Below are 20248 nucleotides of genomic sequence, written 5' to 3' on the forward strand. Positions count from 1 at the left end.
TGAGGAAGAGTGCAGCTTTGTCTTTCAACAAAGCTGGAGCTTTTGTCCCCACGAGAGTCCTGAAAAAGGAAATAGTGGTTTGTAGTCCAGGGTTATCCTCTAAGTTGGGTACTATAAAAGTTGTGGTGACAGGACGGGATCCAGCTCTAGTCAAGAGTGGGTAACTTAGTGTGGTTCTGGTGGGTTAAAGTCAAAGTTGATGTGCTGGTTTGTTGTTTTGAGAGGGTTCATATAGTTCCCACAGCCTCTCATTTGAATTCAGTCCAGGTGCAAGGCCTCCTGGGAGCAGGGGAAGTGGTTGCCGACGGGAATGGATACAAATCCGGGGTGAGATGGAAAGGGGTACGAATACAGAGTATGACCTGTATTTGTCATAGGGAGAGATACAAATACAGGGTAAAATAGTAACATTTAACAGCGGCAACTAAAGGCAAGTCTTAGAATTCTAACATTCCAGGTTTAACAACAGACTAACACGGGGTACAAATACAGAGTATGATGAGGAGAGATACAAGTACAGGGTAAAATAGTAACACTTGACAATGGCAACTAAAGGCAAGTCCTACTCTAACGTTCAATGTTTAACAACAGACCAACACTTCAAATTAAGACCTTATCAACTTCATTAACATCAACTACCAATTACTACTCTGAAAAAGAGCTCTCATCTCCAGGATCTCATTCCTCACAGAGTTGATTGCTCTGTAATTTATTAGTGCTGTTGGAATAGTTTCCTATCAAGATGATTTTTATAGTGTTCTCGGTTCTCCTCCCCCAAGTACATTTCCTGCCTCTTTCCCTCCCTGCCTGAAGTTTAATGTACTCTTCTCCTACGTGCAAACATTGGTGCAATTCATATATTTGTGAGAAACAATGGAGTTAAATTGAGCACAATTTTTGTACACTTACCTTCTCTTGACTCCATTTTGTTGTACACTTATTCTGTCCTTTTAAGAAATCTTGTACAAGTACAGATAAAGTCATGTGCCTTTAAAAAGACAGAGCAAAAGTTGACATTAATGGTTGCACCTGTAGGGAAGGGAGACAAGAGCAAATCAAGAGAACCAATAAAAAGCTGCTGTGAAGGCTTGCCCAACCTGGGGAAAGAAGTTTTAAGCTTCCTAGGCTAAAAGTGGAGGCTGGAGGTGATAGGAAAAATGGAATCACCAGGGTGTGAGCAGAGGATTGCAAAGGTCTCGGTAGCTGAGCTCCTGAGGTGTTTTGAACATCCTTTAAATGAGGAGCAAGCCTGGGCTATCTGCTTTCAGTGTTGCAGAAAAATAGAGCAGTTGGCCCACAGCCTACCGCTCCGTTCTGTGTATGTAAAGGGTTCTGAGAGCATCTTTATCCATGCTGATGGTACTGCTTCCTTCCAGGTCTACCACAAGTCTGGTAAGAGCATAGGTACCTGCAGATGCCAAGGGGAATGTCTTTTCTTCTGCTTTTTTTTTTGTTTTGCTTTCCCCCCTCTCTTTTCTGTGTATGTTGTCATGAAGCTATTCTCCTACTTGTACTTCATTTCAGAGGACTGTGGATGAGTGATAATACAGATGCATGACCTGCTAAATTCTCTAATAAGTGCTCTATTGAGTCATTTGGTTCTAGGGAATAGCTGTGATGAAAGCCTTCCACCACTTATGTTATTTGAAATAAATAGTCTAAGGCTTTGCTATGTGTTCTGCTCTGTTCATCTTCCAGTGTATGATTCCTTTGTTATGGTAACTCTCACAGCAGATTTGTGATTGGTACTTTCCCTTTTTTTGGTCACTATGCATAGCCCAGCAAGTGGTAATAACTCTGTGCAATGTAGGGCTGGGTTGGGCTGCAGCAGAGGTCAGTGCTAGGCTAACTCTTCAGGGACTAGAGGGGGTAGTAAAGAATGAAGGTAAAGGTCCTGTGCCTCCCCAGGAGGGTGGATATCAATGAGCAAACAATAAAATGCAGTATCTGTTACTTTGGGCTGATGCTCACAATTACATGAGTCTCCCATGGTGTTTTCTGGGACTCCCCAAATACAGGCCTACTTTCCCCAGGTAGGACTGACTTTAGTCAGAGGAGTTAGTTACCTTATTACAAACAATGTGTCCTGTTCCCCTCTCTTGAAAAGGGTTCTAAAAGCTGTTTATCAATGCCTGTACAGCTGTCTTTCTCCCCTGATCCTTGTTTTTCCCTTTCAGATTTTGGCAGCATTCAGCAGTCAGAGGACAAGGTAAGCCTGTGTATTTACCTTCATTGTGTGTGCAGATACAATCCTGTTGTAGTAGAAGGCCTGCTCAGGAGATGCAAATGTCTTGGGAAATTATCAAGGTGCTTGAATTTGCTGTGGCCTGTGAGAGTGACTCCCCTTCAACCTGGAAAAGGAAACAAAGTGCTTGGACTGAACTCAAGTAAGACAGTGGGACTGGGAAACAATGTGCACAGATGCTGTCTACTGTGGAATAGGCCACAGTCTTGTTGTCCTAATGGCATATATCTTAGGGGTGTCAGTTAAGGCCATATAAGCACTTTAAACCAGCTTAAATGGAGGTATTTCTCATCCTGAGAGATGTGTTCAGTCCTCAGGAGCAGATGAGTATGCACACATGGCTGGAAAATAAGAGCTGTGATGTTCTCCACAGCACTTTGTGCTATATTGCTTCCTTGGTCTCTGTCTGCAGCTGTTGGAGTACTTGGGAGGGGTGATCTATGAAGCCCTGGACTGGGGAATCGACAGCCAAATGGAGCGAGAACTGAGTGATCCTTTGGAGAAACTGCTGTGCCTCATGTTGAAACTGGACGACAGGGCAACAGAGCCACCAGTCACCCTGCAGGATGTTATCAAGGTGTTTTCTTCCCCCTTAGTAAATACAGCAGCTTTAGAGGAGTTGATGGAACAGCGCTGTTGGCCAAGAGGCAAGACCGTTTCTGGGAAAAAGCTGGGTGGGCTGTTGGAGGACAGAGAGGGAGATGTTTCCCAGAGAGGGAACATTGGCCTTTTCCCATGAGAGGGAAAAGGCAAAACTATTTAAGGTGTTTGTAAGTGTCCATGGAAAATAATTAAGAAGGAAGACTGAGTACGGCTCTCCCACAGCTGTATCTGCGAAGTCCTTCTGTACACAGTCTCCAAATTCAATACTTAGAACACTATGAATAATGAAAAACTCCCTTTCCATAGTACTTGGCTTCTGCAAAGGCTGAGATTTGAATGTCTCAACTCAAATAGATATTTTTCTCTCAGCCATAACTTAAAGGTATGAGAAACTTCCCATCCCTTGTCTGATCAGGACAGGGAAAAAGAACAGAGCAAGTGACTCCCTCTGCTATGGGTTGTTCTTTGAAGTGGAGGCTTCCCCTTTCAGGTGTTTGTTTTGAAGCACACCTTATGGAAAACAAGATAAACAAATTACACAGCTACTTCCATAATTGTACATAAAAGATTGACTATCTTCCTTCTTTGTTCCTCTGTATCTGCAATAGAAAAAAAAAACATAAAGGGGCAGTGAAGAAGATGATTTTTAACCATGGATTGAGGAAACAGAATCTTGCTTTATTCCATCCTACCATGTTTTGTTTGGTTTTTTTTTAACTTTAAGATATTTTTCAAACAGCTGCACTTCTTTCAGGCCTGTGAGGAGCACTTTTCCACACCTTCTGAGGCTACCAGCTATTATGAAATGACCTGTAAGAATCTGTTTACTGACTATATGGAACTCCAGAAGCTTGTGACCATCATCCAGACCTCCAAAGAAGTATGTTTGGGATTACCCATTAGCTGCTATTCCCTGTACCTTCACACACTCACCAAGTTCTAAAGTAACCTTCTCATTGCACTAGAAATGGAGCACCTGGATGAAGTTCTGTTTTCACAATGTGAATAGCTGCTGTCTCTGAACCATTTTTATTTATTGTAGCATTTGAAAGTTTAAGTGTTTGTAGCTTCTTGACTTTTCAGATAAACATTAGTAATTTATGCTGACTAGACAGGAAATCACTGAACAGTGTAGAGTGATGACCTCATATGCTTCCCTTTCTCAGAGACTGAGAAAAATGGATGTGGAAGATTGGGTGGAAAGTCCCATTCAAAAGAAGAAAACCTATGGTGTAAGAGATTTATTTTCTTCATTATGGGGAACTGGGTTTTTTTGGTCACTGTTGGCTCTCTGAGGCTTTCCATTGATTCCTCTATGAAAAATAGAGCATGAACACAAATTGAACTACTTAGGTTGTTCAGGAGCCTGAGTAGTTAAAGGCTTGTTTGCAAAACAAGCTGGGGAGTGAACTTGAAGTTAAACTATTTCATATGTCAACCTCACGTGGGCTTTTGCTCTGCCCAAAGATTGTCTTTGTGGTACAATCTAAACCACTTCTAAAAATGAAGTTGGAGGCAGTCTTTGGAGTAAATGCCCACAAATAGTTATGCAGGCTGTTTCTTCCCGCAAATGAGCCCCAAATTCTAGCTCTTGGCAGGAACTGACACCTGCCAAAAGCAATCTGCTCCTTTCTCATAGCTGGACTGAAAACTCCTGGAAAACTATTCTGTTGTTGATAGTCCTGGGGTGGACTAATTCACTCTTATTAGGTGGGGTCTCTGTTGGTCAGGACTGGCAGGGACTGAAGGCCAGTAGCACTGTCCATCTTTGTGGTTGTGCAGCTCCAGCAGCTCAAATAAAAGAGTGAAAGAGAGTGAGGAGATGTCACTCCTACCTTCTGTGCACTGCCTTTCTTGTCTTTGCCTTCTGTGCTTCCATAGATGTTGGACTGTGTGTTTGGGGCAGGGAAGGCAACTTACTGTGCTTTTTTTCAAGGCCCTACACAGTCGGGGCTCAATCAGAAACAAATAGCTCTTCAGGCTGGAGCTCTGCCCAGCATAAACAAATTCTCTGTAGTCTGGAGTCTGTGGAGACAAACAGCAAGCCCCGAGAGACTTGTGGACTCGCTCCCTTTGTCTAAATAGCACTTGCTTTGAAGCGTGCTCAAACTATTCGTATGAAAATGTTTGTGAAATGTGTGTTTGGGCATATTCTCAATTTTGTGATCTATTAAAATAAACTGGCAAGCTATCTCAAACCACAAACTCATCAACTGCTGTAGCTCTTTTCTGCAGGGAATACATGAATAAGTACATGGCTTTGCCATGTGGCCTGAAGGCCAGTGTATTTGGCCTCTGCTCCTTCAGGAGGTATGAATTCTGAAAGCTGGATGTCTGTTGTGAATATTCTGCCTCTAGTTTCCAAATCCCCAAGCACCAGCTGATTGCATTGCTCTGACAGTCTCTCAGGTTTTAAATAAGCAGGATGCCAGCTTCTCTGGGGTCCCACAGGTTAGAGCTGATGTCTTGAGTGGTGCTAAGCAGGTAAAGTGCTCTATGAGCCACACTTTTTCATGCTGACTGATATAAAACAGATCATCTGAAATGCAGACCACAGCCTGACAGCGTGCAGTGTTGTACAGTTTCAGCAGAGCTTATGTGTCCCAAGTTGATGTTCACCTTGAAATCTAATCATTGAGACCTGTTAGAAACACAGCTGTCTTAGCACTCACTTGTTTGAACTCAAGCTAATGGGTTTATAGTGTTGTAGCATTTTATGTTATACTTCATAGGTTGTGGAAAGTTTAGGTGGTTTTTGACAGTACAACGGATGGCAAAAATAGAGTAATTGCAGTGATCCAGTCAGTAGGGAAATAGAAACATGAGTGATAACGATGTCACGAACATCTGAAAAATGTTTTGGGTGTTGCTCTGAAATGGTCAGCTGAAGGCAGTTCTTGTCCCCAAACTAATGTGGCAGTATTACAGTACAGAAGTCTCTCTAAGTCAGATCATGTCTCTCAGTCAAGTTCAGTCACCATGTGAAATACAACTCTATAAAGTGCAAATGTCTTGGGGTAAGCTATTTTGAAAGTCTCTAGTACTGATGGGTTTGCCCAGACACTTTTGTATGTTCTCCCACACAGTATTAAATGTAGCCTAGGAGATATGGTAAGTGTTTAGTCATACTTTGAGAGTTCTAGTTTTCTGGAGTTGAGGTACGATTATCAAATCCAGACTAAAAGAATCCAACAAAAATATCTGTCTTCTTGAGGGTAGCCATCAGTCAGAGCTTGCATAAGACTCTTCTGTAATTATACCAAGATATCTGAAGGGATAAGTAGAGAGAAGGTGCTTCATGCTGTAAGTAGAAAACAGAGAGAAGTCTAAGTCAGATACTTTGTTCTGAGGCAGTTTTCTAAAATGCTTTGCTTCCCTTTCACTGTTTATAATACAATGGCTTGTTCTTGCTCAATTTGCCACTGGGATCCAGATAAGCTGTTGATTTAGCACTTCCATTACAATGTTGTCTAAACATGCTATTGAGTTGATTACTTTTTTTTCCTGTCTTTAGCTTTTGTTGGGTTATACTGCATGCCTGAACATCCTGAGATACTAGTACAGAAACAGGATGAGCAGATGTCAGGGTTTTTAGTTTGTGTCTCTAGGCTGAGACTGCTGATTTATGCTGCTGTTAAGTATGAGATCCCTTGCCTACTTGTCTTCCTCTTTCTTTTTCTGCACACCTCAACCCCTTAGTTTTCTGAAAATTTGGAGGATTTTAATGGTAAGATTTGGGATTTCATTCCCAGTGTTTCCTAGGAACCAGGAATATGAAAACACTCTGGCACTTGGAGCACTTGCAGAAAGAAAATGGGTCTATTTATTTACCTGGGAGCAAAAGCTGTATTTTGCTGAAGTACATCCATAAAGTTAATGACAATTTTTGGGAATGAGCCTAGTGAGCCAGCTACAAGTTCCCTTGTTGTAAATTAACTTCTGCAAATAAAAGCAATTCTCTGCTTTGGTACTGCACCCTGATCTGGAAGTGAGTAGAAGGGCATGTTAAGGACACAGTTCTGTGTTTCTGAATGAGTCCAGCTGCTAAGTGTGCCCTGTTACATGGAGGGAGGGGATGCTGCGCTGTGAGTGTGCCCTGTTACATGGAGGGAGGGGATGCTGCTCTGTGGCTTCTAGCCAGCTACTGACCTGGCCCTTGCTGGTTTCTCCAAGGCATGCCTGTTGCCCAGTGTCATCTGTGAGCTGCAGGCTGGTGTGAGGCTGCGCAAGGCCACAGAGCGACCACGGCGCTGTGTGTCTCCAAAGGAATGTCATCGCTCTCCCTATGAGCTGCTTTTGGATGACATTCAGCACAAGAGGTACACCCTGCGGAAGGTGAGTGACTGCAGTCTGCTTTGGAAACATCCTCTCTACTTCATTTCTGAGCAGTATGTGTTGAGACCTCTTCTCCAAAGATGTCTCTTTTTCAAAGGTACATGGAAGTCCAGAAGTGTCTGGGCCGCCCTCTCAGCTGCAGTTCAACATTAGATCACTCTGTTTGTCTACCCAAGTACTTAATTTTCAGTAACTTTTCAAGTCAGGAGTAGCCTCAGTTTCATGAATTGGAGCAGTAAACCTCTTCTCCAGGTCAACCAGGGTCAACCACTCACTTCCCTGCAGCAGTTATTCTGCCCTGCACATTACAGTTTCATGGAGCACACTCTAACTGCCTTGTGCTTTCCACCTTGGGCACTTGTGTCCTTCCAGGCTCCTTTAGCTGAGCTGCACCTGGAATCTTTTACTTGTTGCTTTGCCTTCCCAGATGCTGTGCTGTGTGTGCAAAGGCAGATGCACTTCTGAGACAGTTCTCTGCTTGCCTAAGGCAGAGGCCTCTGGGCAATGCACTCAGCTACTGCAAGAACTTAGGGTAAAAAATGTTGAGCCCCTCACAGGGAGGAGCAGAGACTTCCACCTTCACCACTTGGTTGGTGAAGATGACCAGATGCAAAAACGTCTGGGATGTCTCTAAAGGCTTGTGATGCTCTTTGCTTGCTGCAGCTTGAGCTGGGAATGATGAGCAGATCTAAAACGTTGGCACAAGGCCTTGTGGCATTGGCGTGCTTTGCAAACAGACGTCTTGGCAGAAGATGAGACACAGCTCTTGTAATAAAGAGCGGTATTACAAAAAGTGAAAACTTTGCATACTGCACTAGACATCAGCTTTTTTTCCTCTTTGTTGGTGCTGCTAGAATGTAGCAGGTTTAAAAGCTTCAGCTAAACCATGCATCTCTATAAAATCCCAGCTCTTGCTTGGCTTGATTGTGGCTCCAGCTTCCAGGTAATGCTATGTCATGTGTTTGCAAATGATATCTTGATGGGTATGTAAATAAATAGTATTGGTAAGGAGAGAGTGCATCATAACTAGCTTGTTTTCCTTGCCATGTACTATGTATCAATGCACTGTGCAGTACACAACCGTAACTCAAGGTGGCAGGATGATCTGGGTCTTGATTTTCCTTTTAGTTTTCTTTCTCTTTTTTTTCTTTTTAGTAACTTTTTCTTTGGTCCACGAGAAGCACAAATATGTTTGAAGAGTAGTAGGCAGAAATGCTGAAAAAAAGCGGAGTGCTACTGCTCAAGTCTTTGTGAAGGCTCTTAAACGAGGATTTCCTCATCTGCAAAGCTGTTTTAAAGCTTCTCTAGCAAACAGTGGTCTAATTTGCAAATGAATGAAAGCACAGCTACTGTGGGGAGCTGTAGTGTTGTTCTACCTGCACTCCCACGTGTTCTGAAGTTGTACACACAAGTGAAAGAAAGTGGCATAGCCTCAAAATACGAATTAGTGAACAAGGCAGCTAAAGACATGCATGTGCAATTGACTTTTTTGTTAGTTCTCCCCTACGCAGCCAGCACAGGGCTTGATGCTTCACATGAATATCTGCCCTGCAATTCTGTCTTGCTATTGTTCCTAGTTTGTGTCGGGCTGCAAGCCAGTCTCTGGGACTCTGGCTTAGGCATACAGCTGCCTGCTGCTGCAGTTCCTGTTACAGTCTTGTTAACCCGTTCAATTGCTCTCCTTCCTGGAGCTGAACTTTTACTGATGAATTTGACGTGACCGTGGTGCTTGTTGGGATCACTCCTGACATTAATATCTATCTGAGTGCAGATAGATATTGGCAGCTTAGCAGCTGTTTTCCAGCAGCTTCTCAGAGCAGTTGGGAATAGAAGGCTTTGTGCTCCTTGTGCAAGCCTCTAAGGGCTGTGCAGTACTTCTGATGGTCTCTGGTTTGACGCAGGCAAATTTTTCCCTACCAAAACCCCATATGAGGAAACAGCATTATTCCACACTTCCCAACTCGTTTTTTTGTTTTGGGGGGGTTGTTTGTTTGTTTTGTATTTATTTGGTGTTTATGGTTTTGTTTGTTTTTTAACGTGGTTTTTTTTGTTGTTGTTTTAGGGATTTTTTTGTTTGCTTTGGGCTAGTTTAGTTTTGTTTTTTAGTGTCTTCCCCATCTCCCTGTTCCCAAATCCTGACTTGTATCATTCACTGTGCCACTGAATTGCAGAGTGTATAAGGAGCAGAGAAAGAGCTATTTCCTAAGCATTACTTCTGCTCTTTCAGGTGACCATCAAGCAAAAACACAGAACCCCCAAAGCTGATGTAGCTTCTCTCAAGCCTCCCCAAGAGCTGGTAGGTGACCTTGTGCTGCATCTGATGATAGCAAAACAAGGTAATTCTGGAGGTGACAAGACATTTTGAAGCAATATAAAGCTAATACTTCATCTACTGGTTTGTATTTGGGAGGGGGTTATCTTAACCATACTTAACTTTTGAATTGACCCTCCTGCCAAACATGGTACTAGAAAAACGAGAGCTGACATCTTTGTAGAAGAAAGCTGATCAATCTTCCTACTTGCTCTACTGCTTCCTTAATTTGCAACATTTTTTTGGTCTTCAAAGAGCTCCTGGAGTTCTTGATTTCAAATTTGAGAGTTGCTAAAGTATTCCACTATGCATAGTGCTGAAGGCTGTCTCATGTGCAGGGCCCAGTGCCCTCTTGGGTGACAAGCACTAGTAAAACGGGGCCATTGCTGATGCAGTTGTTCTGTCACCACTGGTCTCCTTGCTCTGTCCAATGGCTCTTTGTGGTGCTATGCTTTGCCTGCAGATGTTGAAGGTGAAGCTGGAACAGTGTGTGCCACAGGAGCCCACGTGGCATGAACAGCTCATGGCAGAAGTAAAACAACCACCGAAGCCTTGGGCAGCAGCAGAAGCACAGGAAAAGAGGAGCAGGCCCAAAGGTACCTGCTATAGGGGGACCTGGCAAGCAAGCAAGTGAAGTCCATGTTGGCTAAAAATAATAGATGGCCTTGGAAATTAAATCCCACTTATTTTTTCAATAGCATTTCTAATGTGACAGGTGGTGAGAAATACAAATGTTGTGTGATAGAGGTGGTATGGTGTTAGAATAGTTATTTCTAAAAAATCTCTTTGTGGCTTATTAAGACTCAAAAGATATTTCAACTTGCTCTTTTTTCTCTTTTGGATATCCACATTTCTCTGTCCACTAAGTGAGATTACAGGACTTTGACCATCACCTAAGAATAAAAGATTATGTAGCTAACAGGACTAAGCCTGGCTAAATCTTAAATTCCAATGTGTTCCAAATTTGTCATTTTCTTGTCCCAGATCTATCTCATTTAGTCTGTGGGTATGGGTTTTTTGTTCTCCCTCTCGCTGCAGAAATGCTTGTGGCATCAAATACTGCCTTGAACTCTCCAAGTGACAATTCCTTACATCTCCAAGATGCCAGTACTGAGTTTGAAACTGCCAACACTAAAACACAGCAGCTGGCAGCAGGAGCTCAGGTAAGGCTTTAGTGGAAGGACTATAGAGAGACATGCCTACTTCAGGAATTAGAGCTGCAAGCATATACATAGCCTGCCTGGAAGGGCAGGAACAAATCCTGGTGTAGGAAATCTTGTCTCAGAAGTGAACAAATGTGGTACTACTGGGTTCACTGAAGTCCTTTCCTCTACAGAAGCTGATTTCATTCTCAAACGCTTCTGTTTGTGGCATGACTGCAGCCTATAGGTACTGATCTCTTCTCTCTGACCAGTGACAGCATCCAAGGGAATGGCCTGAAACTGAGTCAGGGGAGGTTTAAGTTAGTTATTAGGAAAAGGTTTTTCACCTGCAGGGTGGTTGGGCACTGGAACTGTCTTCCCAGAAAGGTGGTCACAGCACCAAGCCTGCAGAATTCAAGAGGCATTTGGACAATGCTCTTAGGCACGTGGTGTGACTCTTGGGGTGGTCCTGTGCAGAGGCAAGTGTTGAACTTTGGTAATCCTTGTGGGTCCCAACTCAGGATATTCTATAATTCTACAGAACTGACATCTGCTCTGGTCTCTTAAAACTAGATCCTGCAGAAGTTATAATGGCATGGGAGTCTGGCCAATGTGAACCAGAATATTCCTACTCTTACCTCACAGTGAGGCATTTGATGCCAGATGTATTGACGTATTTTGATTTCATGTGGTATGTGAGCTCATGAAAAGAAAACTTACTGATGTATTTTGAGGAAGGAACTTGATGGGTGAATTCCCACTTGTTTGTCTGTGGAGTTATTTTGGGAGCACTGTTCTTGAGTAAAAGAACCAAAGGACTGTGTATTATGGTTAACTCCTGGCTCTGTCGTGAAAAGCTTGACTGCCTGGTTCTGGGATTCAGTCTGAGCATATTCCGAAATTCTGTGGAACAGAACTTAAGCCCTAACACATCATGTCTGGCACAGATGCTCTGGCATACAAACAGGAATCTGTTTTCTGTAAATATTTCTGCATGAAATGCAGTTGCCTAACTGAGGAAAACAGATATGAATTATAAAAGCAGAAAATCTTAGCTTTGTTTGCCCAGTCTGAGCTACTTGGAGGAATGTTCAGCATTGTGGTTGACATATTACTGCTGAACTAGAAGGACTTTCATATGAAGACAAATATAATAAAATCTGAGGGTTTTTTTTTGCTTTTCTAGACAAGGTAGAAACAATGCTGTTGAGATAAAGCATTGTGTTTGAGTTGGATTAGTCACAGTCTCTTGAACTGGTCTCCAATATTGCTGTGTGTAAGCTGGAGCCAAGAAAATGGTTCCAATGTATTCCATGGATTGTGTGGGGATGATTATGCCAAGTTGGCTCCTGAACAGATGCCACTTTAGTACTAGTATCCACTGCTGGAGTTGGGCAAGAGAGAGAACAGGTGAATTGGAAACTTCACTAGCTTAGCTGGAATTTCCTAGCTGTGGAGTGCAGGGGAATTAACTTTAGAAACTTTGTTTCTTCTTGGAATATAAATGTACCCCACTGATTTTTCACTTTCCTCCGCTTCTGACTGAGCTTTGACTATTTCTGATCAGTCATGGCTATCCTGGGTTTTGTTAGGCAGCAGTACTTCTGATGAAGTGGCCCTGGTGTCTCTTACATGCAGATTATGAACATCCTGTCCTCTGGTCTATAGGAAACCACTCCCAAGCTGCCTGCCAGCAGCTGCCTTTCCTCCACCAGGCCATCAGGAGTATCCAGGAGTACCAGCACAGGTCAGTGCACTTCTGGCTGCACAGCTAAACCAGGTGACAGAGTACAGCCAGTGGCCTGATGGGCTCCCAAACCCTTTGGCTGGGCTCAATGTGTACTTCATTATCACCCGAAGATACTTTGCAGGACAAGTTCCAATACTAAATAAAGAGTCTGGGGAGGTGCCCTTAGAAGATAATTTCTCTGCAGTTGACTGAAGCTTGTGTAGCTCCTGTAGCTTCAAAACAATGATTGCATGTCTCCAAAGGCCTGACTTGGAATTTGCAGTAAAAGCTAAATGAGTGGTTTGAATATTCAAGTAGAAAGTGCAGCACTTCATTTTATTAAATTAAATGGTGCTAATGAAGCCTCATCAGTTACTACTGACAAGCATAATTACTGTAACCTCTGCTTTTTATGTGATCTGAGCAGATGGGTTGGAGGGGGAGAGCTGTATGCTGTGCTACCTTCAGAAGGCAGTGTTGTGCTTTTGAGTGTCCAGCCTTCAGGGTGAATACTTAGAAACTGATAGTGGGTTTTCTGTACCCTAAAACTTTCTCTTCCTACCCAGGTCTTGCTGCAAATTGCACTCCTCCCATGAGTGCACCCCTACCAGGAGACATTAAGCCTAAATGTTTCCTGAGCACTAGCCAATGGCAGCTGCCTGCTGACAGAGGAAGGTCCAAATCTTTAGAGAGAGGCCTTCAAAGCAAGGAGCTTGTAAGTCCAACATGTCAGCAAGCAACCCTGGTCTGATATATCTGATAATGACTTGTACCTTCATCCTCATGAAGGCAGTAAGCATGCTCTGTGGTTTTTGTCTTGGAACGTATGGTATACCCATCTGAAGTTGGTATGCTATTCTCTCCTTGGAGACATCTTAAACGAAGACTGGATGCTACAGTGTCCTTGTGGTGGCTTCCCCCTTTTAATGACGTGAAATAAAGTTGTTTCTCATAAAAGAAGAGGGAAATACCATGCCATTACTTGAAAGTGTCCACCAAGGCTTCCTCAAGCAAACTGTGGAACTATCCTGGTTTCTTCATGTCCACTTCTTTTCTCTAGATTCTGATATGCTCACAAGTATCTTTTAAGACGCAGTAAGGGGTAATAAGTAGTTAACAAAATGTGGATAGCACAGCATTAGTGACTTTTAAATGTATAATATATGTAGAACTGAAATTATCAGGCTCTGAGTGATGGTTGTGGGAGAAATACTGGAGTCTGTGTGCTTCCATGCAACCCTCTGAATTATGGCCTCACCCTGTTCTGCCCTGACAAGGTATGTTGTGCCCTTGTCTCTTTCTTTCCTTGAGCATCCCTCCTTGCCCCACCTTGGCAAGTCTCTAACTGACCTCCCTGATGCCTCTTTGTTCAGCAGTGTAGTGGGGGATGCAGGTGTGTTGGGATTGAAGCACAGCTGTCTCCTGGCTGACCACGAGCCTACAGCTTCCCTTTGTATGGCACCAACAGGTCTTGGGAAAGAGAAGGGCAAGAGAGTGTTGTGCTGTGGAAAGCAATTTTGTATCCAGGAGAGGCTGGGGTGGCGTGTTCTGGAATCTGCTTGAAAACTATAGCAACCTGCCCGTAGTCTGTTTTGGACTAAAATGTTCCTGATCTTTTGAGACCCAGTTTTGAGATGACCTCCCCAAGTAGCTGCTTTCTTCAACTTCATCTGATGTTTAACTTCTATTGTTCAATAGGGCTGTCCCTTTCCTACCAAGTGGCCATCACCAACCATTGCTGAGCTGATTGGAACCAGATGTGCAATGACGGCGCTTGGAGAGCGAGGCCTCTTCCAAGGAGGTAGTGATGGTGTCTTGCCAAGAGCAAAGGTATGTTCCTCCTCCTTCTCTTGGTGCTGCCCTTGCCTTTTCAAAATCTGGCTGGTTTCATGGCCTTCTGTGCTGAACTGCAGAGGTACCCTCTGCCTCAGCTTATCCTCTTCATAACAGCTGATCTGAGTTTGGCCCTGGGCTGGAAAACTTTTTTAGTATTTCTGCAGTGATGGCTTCTAATCTAGTCTAAGCTGTATAAATTGCCTAGAAAGTAGCCTAGCCCAGCCTTTGCTTGTTGCTTCTTGTCTGATTTCCATGCAAGCAGAGCTGACTGCCATGACTGTTGATCAGCTCTGAAATCCCAAAGTAAATAGCTGCAATTTGGTACTCCTAAACAGTGAAACAAAGGTGCTTGACTCAAGCTCCCACACCAGAGTTGTGCTGACTCAAACCACCTTGCCTAGTGGACATGAAGGTGGGGAAAATGAGGGGGACAGGGAAGGAGCTGTATAGCTCAGGACTGTTGGTTGTTTGCATTTATCAACTTCTGCCTTATCCCTGACTCTCCTTTAGAGGGAGTGTGGCAACCGCTCCTCCAGAGCAGATGTCCTGAGTACAGGCCCTTTGCAACACAGATGTGAGGAAGTCTGTGCCTCTTGGCTTTTGGGTCACTTTTTTGCCCTCATTTATTTAGCAGTATGGACAGAGTCAAAGGTTCTACTAGCAGAGCCATGCTACTTGCACAAGCTATCTGATGCTCCTGAGACTGAGTCCTTGTTTTCTTCTCACCTTACTGACCCTGCTTTAACTTGTCTGCTCTATGACTATTCTAAAACGGCATTCTTACCCACTGCTGTTTTTTTAGCTTTCTCAAGTTCTGCTTCTCAAGATAATATCGCTTCTGACTGCCAGCTGTGTATGAATGTGCTCTTTTTTATAAAGTTCAAGCGACTCATCAGCTTCCTTATGACTCATTTTTTGCTTCAGGATTGAATTCACATTTGCCCTGATTTAATCTCTTTGGGATTGCTGCAGCCTACCTCAAAGAATGTCTCTCTTCTTCCTTCTCTCTTAACTAGCTACTGTTACACTCTTGCACAATACAGCTATTGTTTGCTCAAGAGCCTTTTTTTAAACTCTTGTTGTCTGGCAGCTGCCCCAAACCTCTGCATTATAAAAACACTGGCCTACAAGTGATAATTTTTTTGCCTTTTTAGCTTTTCATTCCTGTGTCTTTGCTATCCTTTATTGGACCTCTCTTATTGTATATGAATCTAAAGCCTTTAGAAGGTTTGTTTACGTGCTTGCTTTTTGGCAGGCAGTGGATAGTGTTGGTACAAAGATGTTTCCCATTTGCATTCACAAATAACTTTCTTTTCCACAGATCTGTTTCAGCTGCCATAAGCAGATGTTGCTTAAGTGGCCTTACAAATGTTACCTCTGCAGCAGGTGAGCTGGTACAAAAGGACTGAATGAGGAGGGAGGAAAAAAGTGAAAGAACAGGCTGAGAATTCTCAGTAGTCACTGGCTGTACTACTGGATAGGACCAGGTTGCTGAGCCCTTCAGCTTTGCCTTACTGCACAAGCCAGGCTAAAGTGTCTGCAGCTGGGGAGGATGTGGAAAATCTTGTCTCTGAAGTAGTATCTCAGTTTTAACTCTTAGTGTTAACTCAGCAATAGCCAGATTTCCTGTGCCGGTATGAAATTAGTTTCTCTGAGATCACCTTCTGCGTTTTGCTCTAAAGGTTTGCTCTAACTTCAGCCCAGGGCTTGAAGAGGTTCTGAGACAGGGTCTACACCAGAATCTTCTATTAAGGACTGAAAAAGAGAACTCCAGACCTTGTGACTGGGAAAGGAGTTGAGCCTACTTGTGTCCACTTATTTGTCAGAGGCTTTCTGTTCATGGGAGAGTGAGAGAGGAACTTCAGGCTCATTAAGGCTCACTTAAATCTATTTGAAGCAGTTGTGAAGCACTGAATTGATTATAAGCAGCAAGTAAACAACCACTGGAAATTGAGCAACTGTCTGGTGGGTGAAGTGAAATGAGCATTTGCAGATAAAGCCTTGAAGCTATGAATGTTGATACATTTCAAATTATTTAAACTACCAGAAATAGGAAAGCTGGCAAACTGAATAGTGGAGTTCTCAGCTGCTTCACTTTACCATCGAGTGGTTCTGCCACAATAATGGATTCAGACTTACTTTGGAATTAGCTACATTGTAGCTGCAATATTGGTAGCTGCTGAGCTTTACTCAAATGATAATGCTGGAGATTTTTGTCTTTCAGGATTGTCTGCTGTGACTGCTGCATTAAGGCGAGTCTAGTCTTTACAACAGTGTATGGGATTTTTACATTTTCTGCTTTCCCTCCTCCTCACCTAGTCATAAGAAGCTTTCCTTCATCCCACTGATAGCTCAAATCTACCCTCCAGCTTGTTTCTAAGAAAATACAAGAGGGAATAGTATGATGTAAAAGTAACCAGGGTGACACAGATATCTCTTGTCATATTCAGCTAAAACAACTCTAGTTCTTCTTTCTTTCATCCTGTGTAAAGTGGTTTGGATTACACTGGGCTCTGTTTATGCATGGGTCAGAAAGTTCACTGCATTAATGTCTACCTTTTAAGTGCTCCAATAAATCAATTGCATGGCATGCAAATTGTCCTGATAAGAAGGAGGATCTGTTTCCCTGAGAACTCAGGTGACTTGTGTTGTGATTCTAGATGTCCATGCCCTTCAGAACATGTGTACATCTCCCACTTCATTTCCTAAAATTTTTGAGACTGTCTGGAGAGGAGGATCCAGCTACTCAGGAACAGAAGTGCTCCAAGTTGCTACATGAAATAGAACAGCAGCAGTATTTTGGGTAAGCTGGGACAGGGTTGTTCTATTTTTACCTTGAAAGATGTCACCATTTACTTATACAAAACTGCAAACATGCAGACAGCAGTATGTAATATTGGGCTGGTCAGCAGAATGCTCCGTTGAATGGCTGGTTTTAGCCACTGGTCTAACTAGTCCACAGTTCTCTGGAAGTGTTGTTTATTTTAGATGATTCAAAGGGAGGAAGCGTAGGTGCTCTAAAATGTATTTTCTGTTTTAACTATCAGGTTTGTGACATGGATTCAGAAGTCTCTAGACATGTTTTATGCCCAGACATAAAAGGTTCCTTGCAATAGCTTCATAGTATGAGAATTTCCAGACCCCATCATGTTCTGTCCCCCACAGCTGAAGGTCTGTCACTACAACCCAGAATTAGCCCCTTTCTACCTAGACATGAAATACTCTAAGTGTGGCTCAGGTGTAACTGACTGAACAATGATGCCACAAATGGTTTCTCAGTTCCTCCATGTATATACAGACCCTTTCCTTTTTGTCCTCTGAAAATTAATTATTTCAAAAAGTTCTTGACAGTTCTGGATGATAAAGACAACATGCATACAAGTGCAATGTACATTACTGAGAACATTTATGTTTTCTTCTTTCCAAAGCAGTTAAATCTTCTATTGGGCAAACTGGTACCTTCTTTTTCTTCCTGTGAAACCATTCTTTAATGTAGCCAGAATAAAGACACAATTGTTTCTGGTTCTAAGGCTGATGCTTCAGTTGCCAAAAATCGGGAGTAGTATTCATTACTGAAGTTAACTGCATGGGGCAGGCAGTGGTTTGGTCTGTGGTGTAATGCAAGTGCTGCAAAAGAGGCCTAAGACTGCATTACTGTCATAATGCAAAGGATGGCAAAAATAAATCATATTGCCTAAGGATGCAGCCATAACCTTGGACCAGACACAGATATCCATTAGCCCTTTGGCTGATACACTGTCCACAGAGAGAAGCTGTCTGCTGTTCTGGTGCTTTTTAGCTTTCCTAAGTGGTGCTGATGGCTCTTTTGATCCTATGCATTTGGCTAAATCACTTAGCAGCCTGGGAGAAGGATGGAAGAGCACCATGCCCTCTAACAGAAACCTGGGTCAGCTTTCCTGCTTTTGTTTTTCTCTGCCCCTCCAGTGTACCTGTTGTTTTGGAGCCTCGTGGCCTGGCACAGCCCCTGTGCTGTTACACAAGGACCATGGCAAATTGGCTGACTGCAGACATCTGTACATGGTGTGAGCAATACCTCTTGAATGTGACTTCTAATCAACAGCACAGCATCCCTCTCAGGAGATTTTCCTGGGCTTGAACCAAACTGGAATGATTCTACAATACATTTCTCCTGTCACTCCTTACATACCTGAAATAAATGAAACAGCTTTATGCACCTACTGACATAAAGGACTGAATGAAAGACCTCCCTGCTGGTTAGTCTAAGCAGGAAGCACAGTTAGCATTTCTGTATTGTGAAGTATTCTAAAACCCACAAAGCTTTAGAAATGTTGTAATTCTTTCTGTGTCTTGGGGAAAATAAATGTTGAAGCATTATCATGCTTCTAGCATTTCTTTCTTTGCACCTGCAGCTGTCATTGTTCTGTGGCACTTTTTGCATTCATTGCTGAGCAGACTTCATCCAATGTACTGAGCACAGGGAAACTTTTACCAAAAAAGCCCATATGTGAGAGGCTTGTAAAGTGGAGTTCTCAGTTAATATTATCACTTCACCCTGCATTTTGCATACACTCCTTCCTTACTACTCATAGCACTTAAAGCTCATAGCTTTGGTGCATGTAAAATGACAGTGATAGCTGCTCTGTCCACTTGCATTAGGAACCTTGGTTTGATTTCTTTTTTTCTGTGCAATATTGTGTTTTGGCACCAGACGTTTCTGTGCATCTCACAGAAATACCTTTCAATGCTGTCATCACCTGAAGGGCAGAGAGTTGTTCTTGAGAGATTCTTGCTCATTGTCTTGGCTTTAAGCCTTTGCCCTGGAATAAACGGGACTATTGCAATATTCCATAGATTTTTGTGTGTGTTTAAAATAAAACATGAGAGATTGCACAGTAGATTTATTTATCCCCAGGAATTGCCTGTATGGAAGGGCCTGATGGAGTTTACCTTGGTGAGTTTTGCAGGGCCTGGATAGTCAGTGTTGAATGGATTGTGGCTGGAATGAATCATGCTGAAGAAAATAATGGCTGGGAAGGGCCAGTTCTAGATAGAGGAGAAGGGAAGAAAGACGTGTTTAAGCTGAGCCCAAAATTTGCATCCAAACTGCCAGAAGGGTCAATACCTCCAGCTGACTTGCACTGGCCTGACTCTGCTTCCTTCCAACTGCCTGCCTGTAAGCTGATGCCTCCTTGCAGGTTTAGGCAAGCTCTGCAAGTAAATGAATGTGGGGAAGCTGGAGCCTGAGCTTCCTTTTGGAGCAAGCTCAAGTGTTCCTCTTCCTTCATTCAGTTAGGAGGGGTTCAGCCTGCCTGCCCAGGTCCCCTCCTGTATGTGCCAATGGCTGGTGCTGCTGGGAGGCACATCCTTATCAGGCAGGTGGGCTCCCTGCAGGCTGCAGGGAATGGCAGCCAAGCCACAGGTGCGCTTGCTGGCACGATGGGCACAGCGTGGGGCCAGGGGCATGAGGTGCTCAGAGACGCTTGCTGACTGGGGTAGTTTAGAGAGACCAGAAATGAGCTGAGATGAGCCTGCTTTGGGTAATGTGGAAGGCCAAAATGCTGCTCAGAGCCTGGGTGCAGCAGGGAGAGAAGGTGTCCATATGGCATTCAGGTAAACTTGAGTTCACCTGTGGAGCAGAGGTAGTTCTTGGTTCTGTCTCTTGCACATCTGTTCTGGGGTCACACGGGCTTGGTTCACTGCTTTTCCCTACTTTGTGACCGTGGCAGGGGTGATTAAATGCCCTCACTTGCAGAACAGAGAGGCAAAGGTGGGTGGGGGAGTTTCTGCTAAGGGGCAGCCTGACCTTTCCTGATCTAGCACTCTGGTGGGACAGCCCATGTCCCCATCATTCCTCTCAACGCCCGCGGTTGCAGTGGCCGCGGGACAGTGGCAGTGGCACCTCTGTCCCGTGCCGGGGTGACATCGGGGCCCATGTGAGCCGGGACACCTCCCGTCCGCCAGGGGGCAGCCGCGGGCCGCGCCGCCCGGGGCCGGGGCGGAAAAATAGGGCTGCCTCAAAAATAACAGGGATTTACCTCTAAAATAACACCGGTTTTACCTTGCTC

General features: G+C 43.7%; 1 protein-coding gene across 1 annotated transcript; it reads left to right on the forward strand.

Annotated features, from left to right (window-relative positions):
* Positions 1-1146: 1146 nt before the first annotated feature.
* Positions 1147-18530, forward strand: LOC102067256 (protein spire homolog 1). The gene is made up of 16 exons (XM_074534727.1): positions 1147-1392; positions 2178-2209; positions 2658-2822; positions 3603-3728; positions 4015-4080; positions 7022-7183; positions 9411-9479; positions 9958-10090; positions 10533-10657; positions 12305-12383; positions 12932-13080; positions 14064-14195; positions 15523-15587; positions 16426-16453; positions 16862-17004; positions 18147-18530. The coding sequence occupies exons 1-16, from the start codon at positions 1158-1160 to the stop codon at positions 18316-18318; spliced, it is 1881 nt and encodes a 626-aa protein (XP_074390828.1). The 5' UTR covers positions 1147-1157; the 3' UTR covers positions 18319-18530.
* The last annotated feature ends 1718 nt before the right edge of the window (positions 18531-20248 follow it).

Source organism: Zonotrichia albicollis, chromosome 2 (assembly GCF_047830755.1).
Source record: "Zonotrichia albicollis isolate bZonAlb1 chromosome 2, bZonAlb1.hap1, whole genome shotgun sequence".
Lineage (NCBI taxonomy): Eukaryota > Metazoa > Chordata > Aves > Passeriformes > Passerellidae > Zonotrichia > Zonotrichia albicollis.